Source organism: Canis lupus, chromosome 30 (genome assembly GCF_048164855.1).
Source record: "Canis lupus baileyi chromosome 30, mCanLup2.hap1, whole genome shotgun sequence".
NCBI classification, from domain to species: Eukaryota; Metazoa; Chordata; class Mammalia; order Carnivora; family Canidae; genus Canis; species Canis lupus.
The window spans coordinates 5,966,631-5,989,689 of NC_132867.1; the positions used below are offsets into that span (position 1 = coordinate 5,966,631).

Genomic DNA, 23,059 nt, shown 5'->3' on the forward strand with positions numbered 1-23,059 from the left:
GTCTGGAATGAGGGTTTTCCTCATGGACATTTGAGCCAGAGGTCCATGTAGGTAACATAGGAACATTTACTTCAAAGTGGTAGAGTGGTATCTTTGGAATTTTTACTCTGAAAGGTAAAATCTTAATTTATCTAATTCATGCTCATCTGAAAACAAAGAGATGGAATTAAAACTCAACTCTGAGCTAAGTAAGTATGCCTGAGCATATGCGACTTTTTAAATGTTCTATAACGAAACAGTGTTCCTGACTCCACTATTTGATCCCATTCCACTTCTCTCTGCAGAGTTCAACAGCAATTTATCCAGTCAGAGGTATCCTTTCCCACAGGCTTCACAGCTCTCCCTCCTTTATTCATGTCCAGAAATGATATGTTTTATCTCAGCGATTAAAGAAGGTACTGTTTTAAGAATCATCCAACTAGTTTACTGTCTGCAAACTCTCAACCAGAGATGAGAGCAGCAACCATAGGGCTCTTCCATTAGTGCACTGTTTGTTGCTCCATATGGATGTATTTTCTCTCCTTTTCTTCCTACACTGTGTATTTTCCCATCTATGCTTCTAAAGAAAGCTTCTCCAAAGGAAAAATGCTCATTATGAGTACATAGAATTAATTTACCAACTGGTAGGTCTGTTTCTGTGTGAGGGAACAGATTTTAGCTGAATCCCTTTTTAATTTTTACTAGGCTATGCATCTGTCCATAATCCAGGCTTCTCTTTCTCACTGCCCACCCACCCATAGGAGCTCAAAGATTCACTCTTTTAGTTCCACACTGATCTGTATCACCTTGCCTAACACTACAACTAAGAGGGAAAAAAATCATGTAGCCTCTTATTGTTTCTAAATGTCCCATTGTTAGGTAAATGTAATAGAAAGCTGCATATTTACTATGAAGCATTGGAGTGCATTTTCCATTTTAATGTGATGAGGGTTCTCAATAGTTTTCAAAGCATTGATAATCGTGACATGAATATGTGTAACATACCCTGTAAGTATAGAAACATGTATTATAATCATGGTTGCTTAGTTCTGTGGTAAGTTAAGTTTAAAAACAAGTTTACGATATTCCTAATCTGTTGCATAGTTATCACCCCATTAATGTGTACATGCATTAATTATTTTGCTAAATTTAAGATTACTAATAACCCTAAAGCAACTGAATTTATATTCTATACCCTAGTGAAATATTTAAAGAGATGATAGATGACTTAGAAATGTTTGCTAACGTGAAAGGAAGTCCACCCTCCATTACTCAATTTGCCTCTCTCCCACAGGAAGCAAATCAAGTGAAAGGGAAAATCAGCACTGAAGGTTGAAAGTGAATCTGTATTTCCATGTCTCTGAAAAAGATATATGTCTAAATGAGCAACAAAGGTAGATGCTTGGCTTGATGCAGATGTCTGTAATATCTGTGCCTATAACTGTCTCTGAGTATTTTTGATATTTATTATTTAAAGCAGAGTGACATGAATATAGTAGTTGCATTGATTTTTAAAAGTTGAAAAGGCATACTTAATAGCTTGATACCTTTCACTAGACTAAAACACACAGATATTTCTAGCACAATATTCCTTCTTACTATTGAAAATCTGAAACACTCTTTATGAGTTCTTACTTTTGAATGGTTCTTATTAACTACCAATAAAATGTGCGGACCTATAGAGTGTGTATGCGTGTGTGTGTGTGTGTGTGTGTATGTGTGTGATTTCTGAGGTAAACTAATCCTGGAAACAAAAAAAGCAACATCTTATTTTTCATCAGTATTCAATCCAATGGACACATGATCAAACAAACTATAACTGTCAAGTGATATTTTATAGATATCAAGTCAGTGACTGTCAGTAAACTGACATTACAGAAACATAAAGAAGCTTTTTATTATTTTTTACTTTCTGCTATTATAATACTAGTTATGGAGAACTTTACTTATTTTTATGTGGTCATTAAGATAAAATTTGCTAGAAAAGCAAAATATGTATACATAAAAGTAAAAATATGGAAGGATATGTGGTGGGTAATTTTATTCAAAACAGGAATAGTAAGTTAAAATAATGAAGAAGTAATGAATTGTTACAAAAGCTTATTCACACAAGTAGAAAAATAATGAAGTAAAGGATATTAGAACAGTGGTAAAATAATTTTAAATTTCATATAAGGGCTATTATGATAACAGAAAGAATATGTTTCAGGAGAGATGGGAAATATCATGCAGACCCTTCTAGAATAGTGCATCTTACTCTGAGCATCTGGAACAACTCTGAGTTGGGTTCTGAGTGGAGTGGGTTCTCCACTGAAACTCTCATTGGATTCCTTGGAATACTCTCCTACGATCTGGGCTTCCCCATAGATGGTACTGCTACTGGTACAAGAAGAAATATGCTACTCATTTTTTTCTGCTTGTATTGTATCTCTTCCCAAATCCTGTGGAGGGTTTTGAGGGTACAGATGATACTAAGGAGTTCCATAGGCTCTGTTCCTCTTCCATTTGTATTTTGAGGAGTGGTTACAAATTTCTCTAGTATGAGTATAGTGTGAAGGGACTAAAAAGGTATTGGGAGTGCAGAGAAAGAAAAAAATTTCAGATTTGGAGGAGATGTACTGATTTGTGTATCTCACTCTCCAAATTCTTTCTCAAAATTTCCTGGGTGCTATATGTTTCTGACACTTTCAAAGAACAAACATTTTGCACTAGGTGATGACAAATAAATAGTAGAACTTGAGTTGCTTCTATCCCCAAAATAATATTAGCCTAAGGTCATCTGTAATTCTCTATAGCCATTCCTTGTGCAATAACAAGGTATCTGTTATGTTCCCTATACTGGAAGATGCATAACTGGGAAGTCCTTGCTTGGGAAGAAGATATTTTTATCTAAACCCTCTGAACTTGGTGTCATATTAGAGAACCAAGAGTAATTATGACTTTTATCCTGCACTCTGTAGGTAACTAATTTGCTATACTGTTGAATTGTTAAGATATCCTCTGTTGCCTAGTTAGCAAGAATTTACAATTTTCTCATTTTTCAATAGACATAATCTAATTTATCCTCTGGGTACCATTCAGGGAAGATTTTGGGCACTAAATTGCATGCAACTCTTGGGTAAGATTTTTTTACCAGAGCATTGGATTGAGATTCCCTTTGGTATCTTAAGGTTACTAGTAATATAATAATAATAGTTTTACTTATTGCATACATATGGCCCTGGCACTTTGCTCCCTACTTCCATTTCTGATGTATACCATTTGTCTTTGAAGAATTCAGAAGTGCTGTGTTACTAGATGATAGATAGATAGATAGATAGATAGATAGATAGATAGATAATTTTAATTCTAGACACTTGGACCACACTCTTAAAGACTCCAAATGGTTACACCATTATATGTCCATCCTCCTCTAATTCTTTCATTTTGGTATTATAACTACTTAAAAGCTTATCTTCCATGTTAAATTCCCAACTTGAGTTCTATTCACATTTATTCCTATAGTGCTTTTGCATTCAGTAGTTAAATGCTAAATACGTATTGGGTGAATTAATGAATTTTTCTCATGTTCTAAGTTTTCCAAGTAGTAAATACAATGGAGTAGTATGTTTAAAAACCACTAACATGGAAATAATCAGACCTTCTAAATAAATAAATAGCATGGTGGCAATGAAAACATGAGAATGACTTCAATATTTTTATACAGAAGCAAAAAACAAAAGAAAACAAAACACTATTCTGCTCATATGAATTAATAGTATAACTAAGGTTACCAATTCAACAGATAAATTTTTCCATTGCTGAGCTTGTTAATGAAAAATGCTACTTTTTTCTAATGAAACTTACACAGTACAAATGTTTCATAAGCTTACTATTTTATCCTACAAGTACTTGTATGCTAAATTTCTTTAAACCTTTCACTGAGGGTGAATTTTAGACTGGCAGTTTCAAATCACCATCTGCAGTTCTAAGGCTGAAATTTGTAAAGGTATAATTAGAAGGGGGAGAGAAGCTCTCCAGTGTCCACAACACAAAATGTCAATGCTGTTAACAATTAAATGTGATAACATTTAAATAATGTACTTCCACTGACACCCAAAGAATAAAATCTAATCATTAGGATGGCATCTAGATAGCAGATGATTTCACAGGAAAGTGTTCAGACCTCCATCAAGTTAAGAATCAATAGAACCTAGGCAACTGTGGTAGAGTCAAAGACAGCCTCAGCTCATGAAAGGCCTTTCTGTGCTAGAGCTATATTAAATTATCACAGCTAATGTAAAATCAACCTTGGTGTAAAAGATAAAAGGGTAAAGTTCTCACAAATGATCACTTATCACTCCATTCCGAAATGCATACAGCATTCATTATAGATCGAAATGCCACTCAAATTTCATCATTTAGTAGGGTTTTGAAACAACCAAACCATTAACAGAAGAGAGTAGCTTTTTATATTTATACAACCAGTGACTAATGAAACATTATACCCTATGTGCGAAGAGGGAAAAAAAAATAAACTTTATTTTGTAATGAACCCAATTGGAGCCCTTTTAAAACACAGTGTAATACGGTTTCACTGTTTCATCGAACCTCTCATTACTTGTGTCAATAATCCTAGGTAAACTACTGTTGAACTTCACAGCATTTATCTAGCAGCATGAATAACATTAATCTATGGGGTGCTTTTGATGAATTGTAGTTCAAAAAGCAAAGCCAAAAATGACTTCTTACAAAGTGGTTAGGGAAGTATTTATTAGAAATATGTCAACTGCCAAATACCTAAAGGTGGCTTGGCTATTTAGAAAATCATGCTGTTGGCTAGCTTGCAAACACTGGGAAAACATATGCATTTGCTCCACTTGAATTATTAAAAAAAAAAAAAGGAATGGCATACTTTTCATCTAAGTATATTATTTTTCTATCACTTCCCTTCTAATTCTTTATATTCTTTATGTCATATTGCTGTCGACACAATGTGACATGCTATACAACATGCCCTCAGGTTCCCAAGAACTGTTAGTGAGAACCACTTAGAAAGCTCAAAGTGAATCAGACTTCACTTCAATGGCTGCACAATCTACACATATAGGTCAGCATGAACTCAGAGCTACTCTTGGGTCTCGCTCCAAGGATCTAACTTATCTCCTTGACACACCTAGTGCTGTTATACTCTTTCCAGCGGTAAGCCTGTCAGGGTGTGTCTACAGGGCTTTAACACATTTAGTTCCAATTTATGAGTTTAATTGGATTAGGCTGATGTTTCCCAAAAGTTGTAATCCGCACAATTCATAGGATGCTAGAAATTAATCTTCAGCTATATCATTCAAGGACTTTATATGTGGACAGTCTGTTTAATGCAAGCCTTCATTTGCCTTCAATAGCAAAGTGATATTAAGAATTGACAGACTGCATACATTAAAGTAATTTGAGAATAGGTAAATTGTACATTGATTTAATATATTCTTTTTCTCCAATTTTAGCCTGCATCATAAAATAAATACCTGGGGAAAAAAAACACAAACTGAATTAATTGTTTTTCCCTAAAATAAAATTTCTTCACAAAGAATTAGACTTTACTCTCTCCCCCCAAATTCTTTTTTGGAAAGGCACAGAACTAATTCATGCTTCTTATAATATTTTTAAATTATATTTATGGGAAAGATATCAAACAAATATAGTCTCTCCATGGTTTGTAAGAGACACTGGATTTATTACAGCATCATGTTTTATATAGCATTCTTTTGGAATTCTGTAATATTGCATAAAACACAATAACTGTCTTAGAAAACATTTTCATGGTGAAATATGCAGAAGATTTTACATTTTTTTAAAAGATTTTATTTATTTATTCATGACAGACACAGAGAGGGAGAGAGAGAGGCAGAGACACAGGCAGAGGGAGAAGCAGGGTCCCCGCAGGAAGCCCAACATGGGACTTGATCCGGGGTCTCCAGGATCACACCCTGGACTGAAGGCGGCGCTAAACCACTGAGCCACCCGGGCTGCCCGATTTTACATTCTTTAATGCTTCTTTCTCTTGGAAATTCACAATATACCCTGGCATATTTAATAAACCCTGAGAAGTCTTACAATAAAGAAACCTGACTAATTTTTATTGCATTATTTATCAATCTCAGAAAAATTCATCTCTATCTAACAACATGTTAAAGCTATTTCACGAACAACAATTGTGGCTTTCGAGGTTTGGAAAAACAGAGATTGTCTCAGTCTTGGGTACGGAAATTTCTTTCTGGCATTTTGTTATATTTAGTCAAAATTTTTTTTTTTAATTTTTATTTATTTATGATAGTCACAGAGAGAGAGAGAGGCGCAGAGACACAGGCAGAGGAAGAAGCAGGCTCCATGCTCCATGCACCAGGAGCCTGATGTGGGATTCGATCCCGGGTCTCCAGGATCGCGCCCTGGGCCAAAGGCAGGTGCCAAACCACTGCGCCACCCAGGGATCCCCATTTAGTCAAATTGTGATATTAGTGCAGGGAAAAAAAAGTGTCTGTGACTATTTAAAATAATTGCTCATAAGAAATTAATGTAGTTATTAATAGTATACACATCTGTCCTTGCTACATCTCAGCAACATGCCATAGAGAGTACATAGTATATTTTTTATGATATTACAATCAAAATTAACTTAAAGTAAAATAGCTTTCATGATTGTGATTTATAAGAAAAGCATTTATTTGCAAAATTTAAAGGAAAACATTATTTACTAGTCACTAACAAAACATTTATTTACAATAAAACCTTTTACAAAAACAATTTTTATTTTTAGTGTGCTGTGATTTAATTTTATTAGTTTGACTTGGAAGACATTAATTGTGAATCTTTTATGAAAAGTCCTTCTGAAAGAAAAAGAAAACCTGTTTAAAATTTTGTTATTCTAAAGACTGTGATCTTAAAGTTTTTCAGGTCATTCATTTTTTTCACATATAATAAAGTCAAAAAAGTACTCACCATGTACAATGAGAACATACTCTGCGCTGCTTTGGCCAATGGTGTTTGTGGCTTCACATCGATATGTACCGTTATCCGTTTTGTTCAGGAAAAGAATGTTTAGCTCCCTACCACTCACAACCATTCGGTCAGGATCTGGCAATTCTCCACCATCCTTTGTCCACAAAACAGGTTCTGGCCTATTGGATTTAAATATGCATACAGAAAGGAAACATGAGAAAGTTTTCATATTATGTGAAGTAAATAAATCAAGCAATTTATAAATATTTTACAATCATTTTGTGCATATCCATATGCTAACTTCTATAAGGTACCAAACAACCACCATGTTCTCACTTGGAAGATTTGGAGATATAGCAAAAACAATTTAATTCTATTCTTTTTTTTTTTTTTAAATTTAATTCTATTCTGCTTAACCAAGCAATTGTGTATTAAGGAACTAATTTGTTGAGTAATTATAGCAGTCCTGTGGCCCTGATCCTGATGCTAACTGCTCATACCTGCTCATACCTGCTATTTCTGGAGGACTGCTTTATTGGGCTCCTAGAGTAACCTTTTCCAGAAGTACTTGGAATTATACCTTTGCACTTGAGGCTACTGTTGTGACACAGTTTTGCCTGAAACCTGAAGCTTTTTCCCCATTACCTTTCCTGCTTTTCTCACCCCCCTACATATTTTTCCTTTAAGTTCTTTTTTTTAGTCTCCGGTTTTGAGATACAATTGACAGCTATACACTATAATGTATAAATGAATGATATGATGAATGTGTATATTGAAAAATAATTACAATAGCTTTAGTTAACATCCATCACCTCATAAAGTTATATTTTTCTTGTGATAAGAACTTTTAAGATCTATTCTCAGCAACATTCAAATAAACAATACAATATTGTTAATTATAGTCAGCATGAAAAACAAAAACAAAAACAAAATTATAGTCAGCATGATGTACATTATATTCCCAGGACTTATTTGTCTTATAACTGGAGATTTGTACCTTTTGACTACACCCGTTTCTCCCACTACCCTATCCCCCGTCTCTGGACACATTTATTTGACATTACATTGGAAGTATTAGTCAGAGCAATTAAATAAAATAAAAATAAAAGGCATCCAAATAGGAAAGGAAGAAGTAAAACTGCCTGTATTTGTAGATGACATGAAATTAAGAAAACCCTAAAGACTTTACCAAAAAACTGTTCAAACTAATGAATTTAGTAAAGTTTTAGGATACAAAATCAATATATAAAATCAATTATTTTTCTATACATTAACAATGAACTATCAGAAAACAATTAAGAAGACAGTCCCACTTACAATTACTTCACAAAAGTAGGTGAAAAATCTGTATAATAAAAACTATAAGACATTGATGAGAACAATTAAAGAGAACACATACATGCTCATTGTTTGGAACCTTAATATTAAATATCCATACTACCAAAGTGATCTGGAATATTTTATGCTAAGAAAAATGTCAGTCAGAGGAAGATGAATACCATGATTTCATTTATATGTGGAATCTAGGAAACAAAACAAAAGAACAAATGGACAAAAAGGAGGGAGGGAAGCAAATCAAGAAACAGATTCAATTGTAGAGAATAAATTGATGGTTATTAAAGGAAGGTGGGTGGAGGGACAGGTGAAATAGAAAATGAGGAATAAGGATTGTACTTGCTGTGATGGGCACTGTGTATTATATGGAAGCGTTGAATCACTATACTGTACACCTGAAACTAATATAACATTGTATGTTAAGTAACTGGAATTTAAATAAAAACTTAGAAACAAAACAAAATAAAAATAAATAAAAAGATTCTGCACAGAATGGAAATTATTAACAAAAAGAAAAAGCAATTTAAAGAATAGGGAAAAATATTTTCAAATCTTGTATCTGCTAAACAGGTATATATCCAAAATACATAAGGAACTTGTACAGCTCAGAAGCAAAACAATGACCCAATTAAAAAATGTCAGTGGAATTGAATACATTTTCCCAAAGGGGACATACAAATAGCTAACAATTACATGAAAAAATGTTCAACATCACTCATCATTAGATAAATGCAAATCAAAACTGTAATGTAATATCACATCATACCTGTTAGAATGCCTATCATCAAAAAGTCTAGAAGTAACAAGTGTTAGAGAAGATGTGGAGAAAAGGGAGCATTTGCACAGCATTGGTGGAAATATAAATTGGTATAGCCAATATGGAAAATAGTATAGAGGTTTCTTAGAATATTAAAACTAGAACTACCAGTTGATCCAGCAATTCCACTTTTGGGTGAATATTCAAAGGAAATAAAATCACTATTTCAAAAAGATATCTGTATCCCATGTTCACTGCAGCATTGTTTATAATAGCCAAGACATGGAAAGAACCTAAGTATCCATCAATGGATGAACAGAAAAAGAAAATATATTCCAAATATAATGGAATATTATCCAACCATTGAAAAAAGGAAACCCTACTATCTGAAACAGCATGGGTAGACCTTGAGGGCATTAAGCTAAGTGAAATAGTGATACAGAAAAAGACAAAAACTGTATGATCATACTTACATGTGGAATCTAAAAAAATGTTTTATGAGCTTAGGGAAACTGATAGTTCTCTTTTGATTAAATTCTTGCAAAGAATTCCCATTTCAAAACCTGCTTATAGGAAAGAAAGAATAAATGAACCAGGGATTTCTGTCTTCAAATATTTTACATACTTTTGTAATTATTAGTTATAGGAATAGTTAATAATACCTACTCCATGGGCTGATAATGGTAGCTATCCTAGACATGTCACTAATAATTTCTACACTTCTCACAAGAATACTACGTTTTTTTTTTTTTTAAGAGTACTTCTGATACAATTTTTTTTAAATTTAACGAATGTGAGAATGTTGGCAGAGATATTTCCAAACCCTAGTCTGACTCTGCAGTTAAGGCTTTGTCTATTACCTCTTGCTTTCTAACATGATTAATAATTTCCTACCTCTTATATGTCTAACATCTATTTAAACATGACTTTATTATATTAGAAATTATTTTTGAAATGGCTTTGATCATTTAAATTTGGTGGAAATATTTTACTCCCGTTTTGTACTATAAAGACAATGAGGACATGTACCTTGATAAATGATGCCTATGACTATGGCAGCTTTTCTAAGACAGAAAAAATATATTTTTTAAAAATTTTTGGAGAATTGATAAAAGTTGTGAGCCAAGGAATAAGAAGTTTAAGAAATAGTATCAAAACAAGCAGATCAGCAATGTGATGAAAGAATCCTTTAGGGGATCCCTGGGTGGCGCAGCGGTTTGGCGTCTGCCTTTGGCCCAGGGCGCGATCCTGGAGACCCGGGATCGAATCCCACATCAGGCTCCTGGTGCATGGAGCCTGCTTCTCCCTCTGCCTATGTCTCTGCCTCTCTCTCTCTCTCTGTGACTACCATAAATAAATAAATAAAAATTAAAAAAAAATAATTAAAAAAAAAGAGTCCTTTAGTTTGGGGCACCCAGATGGCTCAGCAGTTGAGCATCTGCCTTTGGCTCAGGACGTGATCCTGGAGTCCCGAGATCGACCCCCCACATCAGGCTCCCTGCATGGAGCCTGCTTATCCCTCTGCCTACATCTCTGCCTCTCTCACTGTGTCTCTCAAGAATAAATAAATAAAATCTTAAAAAAAAAAAAAGAATTCTTTAGTTTAAGTAGTAAAACATACTTGGGGAGAACAGAGAAGATAATCAGGACTGTACCCGTGAAACTTCTGAAAGGACATTTTATAGGAAAAAAAAAAAAAGAGACAAAGAAGCTAGTTATCCAAAAGAATTGGAAAATATATTAATTTATATCATCTGATTATATAGATAACTTATTTTCATAGTATATTAAATAAAATCTAAACCATTAGTATTTCTCAACTTGCTTCATGTAGCCCACCCCCATCAGCTGGATGGTCTTGGAATTTACTAATTCTTATGTTAAAACTGATAGCCTGGATAACTGTGTACCTTGCACACTCTTAATATCCTTTGAAGAGGCAAAACTGTGACTCACTGCATATAAATGAAATACTATTAGAAGGTGTGTCCTTTCTACAAAGCCACATAAGGCCAACATTAAAATAACAGTTGTATTGAGGATAACTTGCATTTTAAAAGATTCATCCTTAAAATACTATTTAACAGAAGTCTTTTATTAAAAGGCAATATTTTCTTAATGTATAAATCAGAATTTTGAAACATACACAGATATGCATATGTATATACTTATGCATTTCCATACAATCAAAATTATACCCCACCAAGCCCAAACTGTCATAATTTTTTTCTGCTTGTGTTCATAAGATTTCAGTCTCCTCTTAAAGTATAGGACTCTGTAATCGTGTAAGTTAATTTAGATAGATATTTTTAAAGTGTGTATATAGAAATGAAGTTAAAGAACTATTTAAATTATAGTCTGTATATAAAAAATGTTTTCTAAAAAATAATTCTCTTTTTTTGGGAATAATGAAAAAACACCTGCAGGAATGGTAGTGTGTGTCCCAACCAACACTGAACACTGCAGGATTCTTGATCCTACTGTGTATGGTAAATCTTCAAGGTGGAAAAAAAAAGTTAGCACCATAAGACACAATTTTAATGAAATGGAGGTTAGAGTTTATACATCGATTAAAAATACCCTACACATATTCCAATTAGTATTTAAAATGTTCAAGCTTCTTAATATCACCATAAAAATATTAAGTGGTTTAGCAATTCTTGATACAATTTGTGTTTCATCTTAATAAAAGGGCCCATAGGCTTTCACTAATTGGAACCCAGAAATGATTGAGTTTCTTGCTGCAAATGAATAACAATCTTCCCTGCTGGTCAGGTAACCAAAGGAGATCATTTAAAAACTGGTTCCAGTCTATAGTTTCTATGTGATAAGGCTAAAAACAGGAGTTACATCAGGAGTAACAGGACACTGACATGGCATCAGGCATGAGATAACACTACATAACTCCATAGAGAGGGCTTAATGTGGTCAGTCCAGTTTCCCCTGTAAAAGCCCGGATAATTAGAATTTGGAAATTGTCTTGTATGAAATGATATTCAGATCCTTTAAAAAAAAAGATTATTTATTTATTTATTTATTCATGAGAGACACACAGAAAGAGGCCAAGACACAGGCAGAGGGAGAAGCAGGCTCCATGCAGGGAGCCTGATGCGGGACTCGATACCAGGACCCCGATACCACGTCCTGAGCCAAAGGCAGATGCTCAACCACTGAGCCAGCCAGGTGCCCCAATATTTATGTTTCTGTCTATCAAAACTATAGGGATAAAAACATCTTTTTTTTTTTTTTTTCCTATGCACCTAATGGCGTTTTGCAGCTGTTCTTCATAGGGTGACAGAAAACAACAAAAAATAAAAGTGAAAAAAGAAACCAGACATGGTTGCACATTTATTCTCTGGTATTCTAAGGTCTTGGTAGAGTTTATTTACCTTAATAGATTTTCAGAAAAATCACTATTAATTTAGTATTTTGTTTTCTATGTCTCTAAGATTCTCTGATATCTTCAATAATTAATTATTTGTAAATTAGTCTTAGAAATGAATTGCCACAACTCCCTCAGACTAACAGCCTATTTTAGATCTAGAACTTAATAGAAACCTCATTTCCAGTAAAACTCTTTATTTGGGGTGCTTATTCTGTAAAGTCAAACTATAGGAAGAGTCCCTCTAATTCTTCCAGCTGTATATGTATGTGTATGGGATCATTATTTCTTAGGTATTGATGGCAGTGGAATCTCACTTTGCCTTCTTAACTCTCATCCTCTTTCCCAGCTCATGCTTGAGAAGAATAATAAAGAATAAGAAGATCAGGTATAGAAAAGTAAGTGTCATGATGCGCATCTCCTAGAAAAGAACTCTCCTGGTGTCTTGCAGAAGTAGACAGGGAGCAAAGGTCTTCCAAACTTTGGAACAGGTGCACTCTCTAGTATCTTCCTTTTCCCAAATGGCTATATCCCCTGGGAGTGCCTTTTCCCTCATAAGCACAACACATGTTGGGCTCTAACAATAAAACTAGTCTTAGGGAAATGAAACTTATTTTTCCTAAATGAAGGAAAATAAAAGTTGCTGTAAGAAAATTCAAGTAAACACCTCGTTCTGGCTAGAAGAAAAAAAGAAAGAAACTTGCAAATGCATGTATCTTACATTTCTTTCATGTGAGACAAAGCAGGAACTTATATTTAATAACTTGGTGTCTGATATACTTAAGATTGTATGGCACATGAAGATGACTATTGCCTTTATTTCAGTTTAGAAATTCCCAGGTGGTAGGCAATGTGATCGAAGATGGAATACCAGGGGGATTTTTTTTAGCCAGTTGCTCCTCTATTTCCCATGACAGTTTCAATCTACCATGTGAGAAAGTGGGAGAAGTTACCTAAACATCTCAATCCCTTTTTCTGCTTTCAGCAAAATTATACTGAAGAGTCTATGTATAAAACTTTGCATTCATGCTATCAAATTGTTAGCAAGATGGTGAAAGAGAAATTAAGTTCAAACTGCAAAATGAGCTTGACATTCAGTTCAAGTAGAAAAACTTGAATTTATTGAGTTCTAGGAATAAGGTCTCTGAGAGAATCTAGCCTTGGCCATTCTTTGTTGGGTGGATTGAAATTGCATCCATAAGCCACAGCCCAAACTTTGCCAATCAAGTGAGGTAGAAGAAGAAAAGAGAAGAGGGGAAAAAAAAATTAGAAGCTGATATTGTTCGTTCCTTTTCTTAAAATCTAAAATATAAGTACAAAGCAAGTTCAAGGAGTAGCCTTTCTTAAAGCTAGGCAATCAATTTAAAATATAATTTTGTAACGAGTCTCTGTTGGAAGCCAAGGATGTGGCTGCTATTACTTGTGGAGCTACTTACTACATTGACCACTTCAAATGTAAAGATACACGAAAGGTTATTTTGTTATTGAAGATCAAATAAGAGGTTTCTGAAAATAGCTGTATAAATAACATTCTGCATATATTTTAAATCATATTCTTAACTATTATAAAATGTTGACTAGGACCTTGGAGGGTTCATCAAGCTGTGATTTTTTTTCCTCAAATTTGATTGTTGTGCAACTTAATTACGATGAAATTAGCTTTTCTTTTGTGTTATGGATTTCATACTTTTAATGGAAGCAATTCTTAAAACATCAAGTAACTTTTACTATTATTCAAGTTCACTTTGAATATTTAAAGTGAACTTTACAGTTGAAGTTCATTTTAAAACATAATCAGTGAAAAACATTTATGTGTCTGTCTTTATAGATACAATTTTGCTCAAAGGAAAACAAAACTTCAGAAACATTTATAGTAGTCTTCAATGAGTCTCAATGAGTTTAATTACCAGAAAATGTTTACTTTTACACTTGTAAAAAAATGTAAATCTTATGAAAGAGATCAATGAAGATTTTTGTGGTTATTTTGTTAAAGCATACCTATGTACTTTTGACTAGGTACTTCATAAGTTTATATAGTTATTATTTAACGAATATCAATAAACAAATATGTGCAAGTGTTTGAACCTGAAATTATGAGAGATATGAAGAAAATAAGCATCTTCTCTCTGTGCTGTTATATTTTAGTAGTTTATATAAGATGTATATCATCAACCATTACACTTGCAGGGCACTGAAAGTGGCACAAATGAGTTACAAAACATCATAAAGGTTCACCATACCTATACTAGGGACATTGGAACAGGCTTTATGGAAGATAAAATTCTTCATTGGTATCTTTAATTGTGGCAGGGTTTTGAGTGGTAGAAATGGATGATGCCCACTAAGAAGTCAAAACCTCAAGTAGGATGCTTGCCTTCCAGAGGCTATATTGTCAAAAAGACAAATTTAAATATATCAAGTGCCAAGAGAACAGGATTAATAATAGGTAATGGTATAATTAGCTAAGGTAACAAATCATGAAAGGGCATAGTTAAAGGCACTTGATAGGATAACTGAGTTGGGAGTAATAAAATCAAAAGCCAAGATACAAGTTTTAACAGGACCAAATATGCTCATAAAGAAGTAGATCCAAGACAAAGATTTTTATAAGACAAAAAGCTGAAGATGAAAAGTATTATTTTAGTGTCAGACCAAAAGATTGATGATGTCATTTATAGGAGAGAGAATGAAAAGTGGTAGGGAACATTCTGGTCACAAAGAGAACTGTGAACAAAAAAATGGAAAGGTTTGGGGTACAGACATAGGGAAAACAAAACAAAACAAAACAAAACAAAACAAAAAAACAAAAATCAACTCAAGCCTGGCCTTGGGTACCAAGCTAAAATATCCAGACAAATATACTTTGCTAAGTCTTTTAAGTAGTGAATATTCCTGGTCAGAGTTTCCTTTAAGTATAGCAATGTGAAATATCTGAAAAAGGAAGTTCAATAAGGAGACCATATACAGAATTTGTAACAGAGAAAACCAGGTCCTACATAAAGTTGGAGTAAAAAAGGAAAGTAAAGAACAATAGAAGATAATGGAATAGCTCATGGAAAAGTAAATACAACTCTTGGAGCCAGAAAATGCATGGTGATAATGAAGAGAGAGGAGCTATTCTCGTTATATTGTTCAATCCGTACACCAGGAACAAGATCAGTCTTAAATAAGAAAAAAAATAATGCAAAATCAACATACCACCAACCAATCAACTAAGTAAACAAATAAATGTGCAAACAAAATACAAATCATGAAAAAGATTGAGATGTAGTAGATAGGGAAAGTTGATTATTTTACTTATTTTATGATGATGATTTTATTTATTTATGATTATTTTTATTTATTTGAGATAAATAGAGTGAATGAGGGGGAGAGGGACAGGGAATTTGAAGCAGATGCCACGCTGAGTACAGAGCCTGATGTGGTGCTCAATGCCACAACTGCAAAGTCATGACCTAAGCCAAAACCTAGAGTCGTACACTTAACCAGCTGAGCCATCCAAGCACCCCTCTTTAATCAGTCTTAAATACAATCAAGATTTCTTTTTTTCTTTTTCCTATCCATTGTGCTTATCTGGTTAATTCTCAGCCCTGATGAATGCAACTTTTCTGTCTTCTCTTTGTCTTTATCAGAACATCAAAACAAGATAAAGAAGAAATGAGGAAAAAAAAAAAAGAAGAAGAAATGAGGAGAGGGCATACAGTCTGTTTGTTTATTGTTCTTGAAGTCATCATGCAAGAATAAGCATGAAGAGCAATGAGGAAAGCAATTTTTTTTTTGAGAAAAACAATTTCAAAGCCAAAGTAAATATTATTACCATGTCTTTGAGTATTTCACGTATTTAAAAAAGTTTGTAAGTTTGTTTATTTTTCTGATCCATGGAAATATGCCTCATCTATCATTATAAACATTATTTAGAGCATATGATTAGATTTACACATTTCTGGCTCTTAAAACTAACATAATATTTAAAATATGTACCTTTGTAAAATTGATATTTTGATACATCTAGTATCATCATTTATTAAGTTGGCCTCGTCCTAACATTTTAGATATTTAGGGCTGAAAGAGCCTGTTTTTGTGTTTTGTATGAGAAAGAAAGAGTAAAATGACTCCTTAGCCTTTTTTGCTCACTGGTCTCCATGTCCTTTTGTGTTTAGTGGTTTCTGGCCGTGCACTTCAATTACGTGATTTAGCATAATGATTTTTAGGGGCTAGACTTTGCTCAACACAGATATGATATTTCTGATATCTGCACAACTCGTTTCATGTAAAGCCATGCACTGGGTTGTTATTGTTATTCTTCTATGTGAAGTCTGAGAATCCTAGGGATTCCTATTTAAAGGCTCAGCGGTGAAAGCCCCTAACTCAAATATCACTATAAGCATATCTGTCTGATAGGGTCAAAAGTATTTAATGTAGCAATAAATGAATTCACTCTGAAGTGGAAAATTAAAGCCTACTTATTCCGTTACACTGCAAGTTGACACTCTAATTCTGAATCTATCCACTCACTCATGTAAACTCCTGAAATCAACCATTATGTTAGTGCAGTATCAAGTAGACATCTCATTACATTAAAGATGAGATTTAGATGGGACAATAACATCAGTATTAAGTTCATCATTAGATTTAGAACCTCAATAGCAAATAAGAAAAGGACTTCTATCCTGATTAATCTGAGCATATGCTATGTGATTCTATTTTTTAAGACACTTCTTGCCTTCAAGTTTAGAAGCTTGTAGTTGAAACAGAAAATAACCTATATGCAAGAGGTAAGTGCTCTTTAGAAGACTTGAAAATAATGGTCTTTCTGAGAGTGCCTGTGAAATCCAGGACCATTTTTTACAGAAAAGATAGCATTCTTTGATGATTATTTTAACACTTTTGAGAAACAATGCAGTCATATTGCACACTGTATAATTCCAGCCAATTTATGGCACAACAAATAAAAGATTATCTCTAGAAAAGGTAAGATTGCTATGATCCTGAAGGAGTGACAGATTTTAGCACTGAAGGAAAAATATTCAAGATTGTAACAGATGCTTAGGATAATCAATCTCTCAAGGGCTTTTGGGAAAGCAAAACAATTACCCATGACTTATCTGTACTTAACTTTTCTTTTCTTTGGTAAATACAAAAATATTACTTCCTGGTTAAAAGATCAAGAAATCTTGAGTAAACATCCATTCCTCGTCTAAACAGTAATAAGTTCCTCTGTGGATATACATTAAGCTTAGAATTTCTATGATATATTTAAAAATGGTCATGCTCAAGAACATATTTTCTTCATTTTATTTGTTTTTTTTTTTCTTCATTTTATTTGAAACTTAGTCACTTCTGAAAATTTCCTTCGACTAAACTAGACTTTGGAACATTTTAACTTTTCTTTAAATCAAAAAATTATGACTAAATTTTTCAGAATCTGACACTTTTTCAATTTGGTACATTATAAATGTATTTAGAAGCATTTTATTCAATCAGATGCCTAAATACCATTCAGTTCAAGGGCACGTTATAAGGATGGGGTCCTGTTTTCCATATAAGAGTTACTTTATAATCCATTACCTATGCTACTATAAAATAAAGCTAATTAGCCTTATAAGGTCTAATATTTATGTCAAACACTGTGTTACTACTGCAGAACTGCTTCTGCTCCATAACTTGTTTCTTTTCTGGTATTAAAATCAATGGTCTTAGAAAAGTAAAAGTAAAGTGCACATCATTTATCTGGTAGCTGGGGAATTAAATGTTCCATATAAGTCAATGCTGAAGGTAATTGATATTTAAGACATTTTAGTCATTTGACTGAAATCTTTTTCAAACGATCAAATTTACCTGCATTATTTAACATAACATTCTTAGCAGCATTCGCCTATATTTTGGAGCTAAGATTTCTTGTCTGAACACATATTTTTGTAGGCTGATGGTTTTAGAAGGACTGAAGTGATTAAGACTTCAGCTTCATCACAGTCGCTGTTAATCCAATGATTTTCAAAAATTTTGAGGTGTGATCTATAGAGAAACACATTTAATAACCTCACACAATGCACAAATGCATATAGGAAATACAATTGGCACTGTGACATTTTCTTTACTTTTTCTTCTACACATTTGTATATTTTCCTTTTCAATTCTATCATTTTCTTTTAATTTTTGGCTTTTAAAAATAATTTGTTAATTGATCGTATGACTCATTAATAAGCCACAGCCAGCAACTTGAAAAACACTGAACCAAAGTGAGAATTCCTTTAACCAATAGGTCTTTTTGTCCTTGCACTGCAAGCTATTATATTTTTTAATCTTGCTTTTATATGGTCACCTTGAATAGGGAAAGGATGGGACTTTAGGTAGGGAAAGAATAGGGGCCCCACTTAAGCTCTGGGGATATTTCAGGTATACAGACACTGGGACAGAACAAAAATAGACATGAGAAAGAAAAAAACAGAACCCCTGTCCCAACTGCTAGGGCTAAAATGTTTTTCTAATAATTATACTGTAACTGCAGAAAATAGAAAATAACCACAAAAATGATCAGACCTCAAAGAAGTTAACTATAAAGATAAACCAGACCTAGCAAAATATATCTACAGATCACAGATGTCACAAGAAACAAAGACTCACACAAAATGTATAAGCATCATGTCTAGTTCCAGACCATTGACTAACCACTGGCAAATTTCCTTGTAAGGTCCTAATAAAAGGGTAGAGATGCAAAGTCCTTAGCAACCCAGTCGGGACCCCTCTTACACTTGAGAGCTTCCTCTGTATATTTGCTTGATAAAATTCTATCCTTTTGCTCAATCTCCTTTGTCTGTGAGATTCATTCTTTGACTCCGTGAGACAAGAATCTTGCTCACTGTGTACATCCCTATACTTGTAATCTTGAGTATTAGTGATAAAGTTCATCATCAGAGACATCTGCCTGTCACAAGTCACAATGGTTGCTGTTCTTTTCTCCTATTTTTATTTTGATTCTCTCTTCTTTGCTTAAAGGATCCAAATACTTCTGGTACTCTGAATTTGCAAGAGTTGGGTTATAAGGCCATCATTAATTACTGGAAGATTCTTGCTATGCTAATTAAAGACCTTTGTAAATGTTCATATTTTCTATAATTTGGGGAATTGTTTACCATTTAAATTTTTTCAAACTTTGATGTTTAGGGGCTGGCATATAATTGAGGTTATATCTGAAAAAAAGTGAATCTCTATACACTACACTTGTAAAACCTCTGTAATGCAAGGAAATGTCTTTAAATTGTTTGAGTACATGGCTTTCAGAGGAATAAGAATTTTCTTAGTTTTATTAATGCGAATGACATAATACTATATATAGGAAACCCTAAATATTCCACGAAAAAACTATTAGAACTAAGAAATGAATTCAGTAAAGCTGCAGGATACAAAATTATTACGTATAAATCTGTAGCACTTATATACATAACAACCAACTAGCAGAAAGGTGAATTAAGAAAACAATCCCATTTATAATTGTATCAAAAACAATAAAATAACTAAGTATAAGAGGTAAAAGACCTATACTCTGAAAACCTTAAAACATTGATAAAAGAAATTGGATATGATACAAATAAACGGAAAGATAGTCCATGTTCCATAGAATAAAAGAACTAATACTGTTCAAATGTCCGTATTACCCAAAGTAATCTATATATTCACTGTAGTCATAATCAGAATACCAATAGCATTTTTTACAGTACCAAAACAAATAATCTTAAAATTTGTATGGAACTACAAAAAAACACACAAATATCGAAGCAATCTTGAGAAAGGTTATAAGGCCTTCATTAATTACAGACATTAGAACAAGACTAGAGGTATCATATTTTCAGATTTGAAACAATCTTACAAAAATACAATAAAGCAGTATGGTACTGGAACAAAAATAGACACATAGATAAATTAAGGAGCTCAGAAATAAACCACACTTACACGGTCAATTAATCTATGACAAAGGAGGCAAGAATACTCAATGGGGAAAAGATAGTCTCTTAATAAGTGGTGCTGGGAAAACTGGACAACTACATGCAAAAGAATGAAACCAGATTACTTCTACCATATACAAAAATAAACTCAAAATAGATTAAATATTTACCTAAATAAAGACCTGAAACCATAATACTAAATAAAACAGGTAGCAAATTCTTCGACACTGTTCTTAGCACTATATAAAATCTGCCTCCTCAGGCATGGAGAAACAAAAGCAAAAAATAAACCATCGTATATACATAAAACTAAAAAGCTTCTGTACAGCAAATAAAACCATTAAAACAAAAAGTTAACCTACTGAATGGGAGAAGATATTTGTAAATGTTACATCTCATAATGGATTAATATCCAAGATATATAACAAACTCAAACAATTCAACATCAAAACAATCAGATTAAAAATGGACAATGGAACTAAAAAACATTTTCTCCAAAGAAGACACCCAGATGGCCCATAGGTACGTGTGAAAAGTGTTCAATATTACTAATAATCATGGAAATCCAAATCAAAACCACAGTGAGATATCACTTCACACCTGATACAATGTCTATTATCAAAAATATAAGTGTTGGCTAGAATGTGATGAAAAGGGAACTTTCATGCACTGTTGGTGGGAATGTAAACTGGTGCAGACAGTATTAAAAATAGTATAGAGGGTCCTCAAAAAATTAAAAATAGAAATACAATATGATCCAGCAATTTCATATATCCATTTCTGGGTATTTACCTAAAAAAACAACAGTAATTCAAAAAGATTTATATGTCCCTATATTAATTGCAACATTATTTACAATAGCCAAATCATGAAAGCAACCTGTGTCCATCAATAGATGACTGGACAAAGAAGATATACATACATACACATACAGTGGAATATTACTCAGCCATAAAAAGAAGGAAATCTTGCCATTTGCAAAAACATGTATAGACTCAGAGGGCATTATGCTGAGCAAAATAAGTCAGACAGAGAAAGACAATATTGTATGATTTCACTTATATGTGAAATCCGGAATCCAGAACAAATAAACAAAACAGAAACAGACCCATAGACAGAACTGGTGGTTGCCAGAGGGGAAAGGTATGGGGGTGGGGGGATTAAGAGGTACAAATTTCCTATAAAATAAAACAGTAATGGAATGTCAAGTATAGTATAGAAAGCATAGTCAATATTATAATAATTTGTATGTTGTTAGATGATAAGTATACTTTTTGGGGTAAGCATTTCACAATGTATATAAATGTCCATTCACCATGTTGTACACCTGAAAATAACATAATGTTGTATGTTAACTACGTTTCAATTAGATAAATAAATAAAACAAAAGAGTTTTACCAGACAAATCACATGAGTATGCACTTATGTTCACAGAAGATAGATTTTATAAGACCAAAACAAGATGAACACCCATGAACTAATTAGTGTATAGAAATTCTATTTGATCATGAATATTTGACATTAATTTACAATCTAACTGATGTGTTTGTAGCACTTTTTGGATATTTATCCTCATTATGTATGAAGGACATTTCTTGTGTTAAATATGGTTCATAAAAAGTACATATAGACTGCTTAGTGTCCTTTATGGAATGAGTTTTTCTTTCCAAAGGAGAGAGAGATTTATTATTCTACATTTCGCTCAAAAGAAGGAAGCTGATATTTTTCTGTGTTCTTGGATTTGTTGTATCAAAAATGCCTTTGTAACTCTAACAATCTTTGGCCTAGAATCAGGTGAATGACACAGACACCTTTGAAGAAGAGTTCTAAGAAAATGAATTTATCACAATTGAGAAATATTGCTAAAGGTTTATGTTCCTCAACTGTGAATATTTTGAATAGCTTGGATACTTAGCTGAGTGAAAAAAAGAAAAGATTTTTCTGCTTCACCTTTAATTGAAATACTACCAAATATCTACAGTGATTCTGAATTAATTTTAGTTTCCACATTTTGTTTCCTTCATATGTTATACATATGTCATAGTCATAGTCATAACATTAACATGAGCACAGAATAATCTATTTCCCAGTTAGCTGACTGGTGACCACTGGAGGGATGTTATCTTTAACATTATGACACATATTACAGAAAAAAATTGCAAAGATGAAAAAAACAATCTTATTGAATGGCACTTGTTGAGCAAAGTGTTTATATTTTCTTTAAGTAAGAATGAGGTATATAGTATTTCAGCTTTTTAATTTTTTTAAAATTTTTCTTATTTATTTTTCTTAAGATTTTATTTATTCATAAGAGACACTGAGAGAGAGGCAGGCACACAGGCAGAGAGAGAAGCAGTTTCCCTGTGGGGAGCCTGATGTGGGACTCAGTCTCAGCACCCTGGGATCATTGTCCTGAGTGAAGGGAGCTGCTCAACCTCTGAGCCACCCAGGCATCCCTCAGCTTTTTTAATGTTAAGAGTGATTTTTGTTTCTGCAATTTCCCTGCAATTACCATTTCGATGACTTGTTTATATATAAACACGCATACAATGTTTATATATCTTTAAATAAAAAGTAAAATGTCATGATGTAATATCACAATTAATACATTAAAAAACAAAGATATTTTAACCCATGTGTCCAAAAGTCCGCATCTTGAAAATCTCGTAAATGTGTAAGACCGCATCATTC

General features: G+C 33.1%; 1 protein-coding gene across 4 annotated transcripts in view; it reads right to left on the reverse strand.

Moving 5' to 3' along the window:
* The window catches only part of CADM2 (cell adhesion molecule 2), a 1,061,838-nt gene that overhangs the window by 85,336 nt on the left and 953,443 nt on the right, over positions 1–23,059 (reverse strand). For all 4 annotated transcript variants that reach the window (XM_072806514.1, XM_072806515.1, XM_072806516.1 and 1 more), the window contains one exon: positions 6,952–7,130. In XM_072806514.1, coding sequence (XP_072662615.1) covers positions 6,952–7,130 — 179 coding nt within the window. The remainder of the gene's footprint in view (positions 1–6,951; positions 7,131–23,059) is intronic.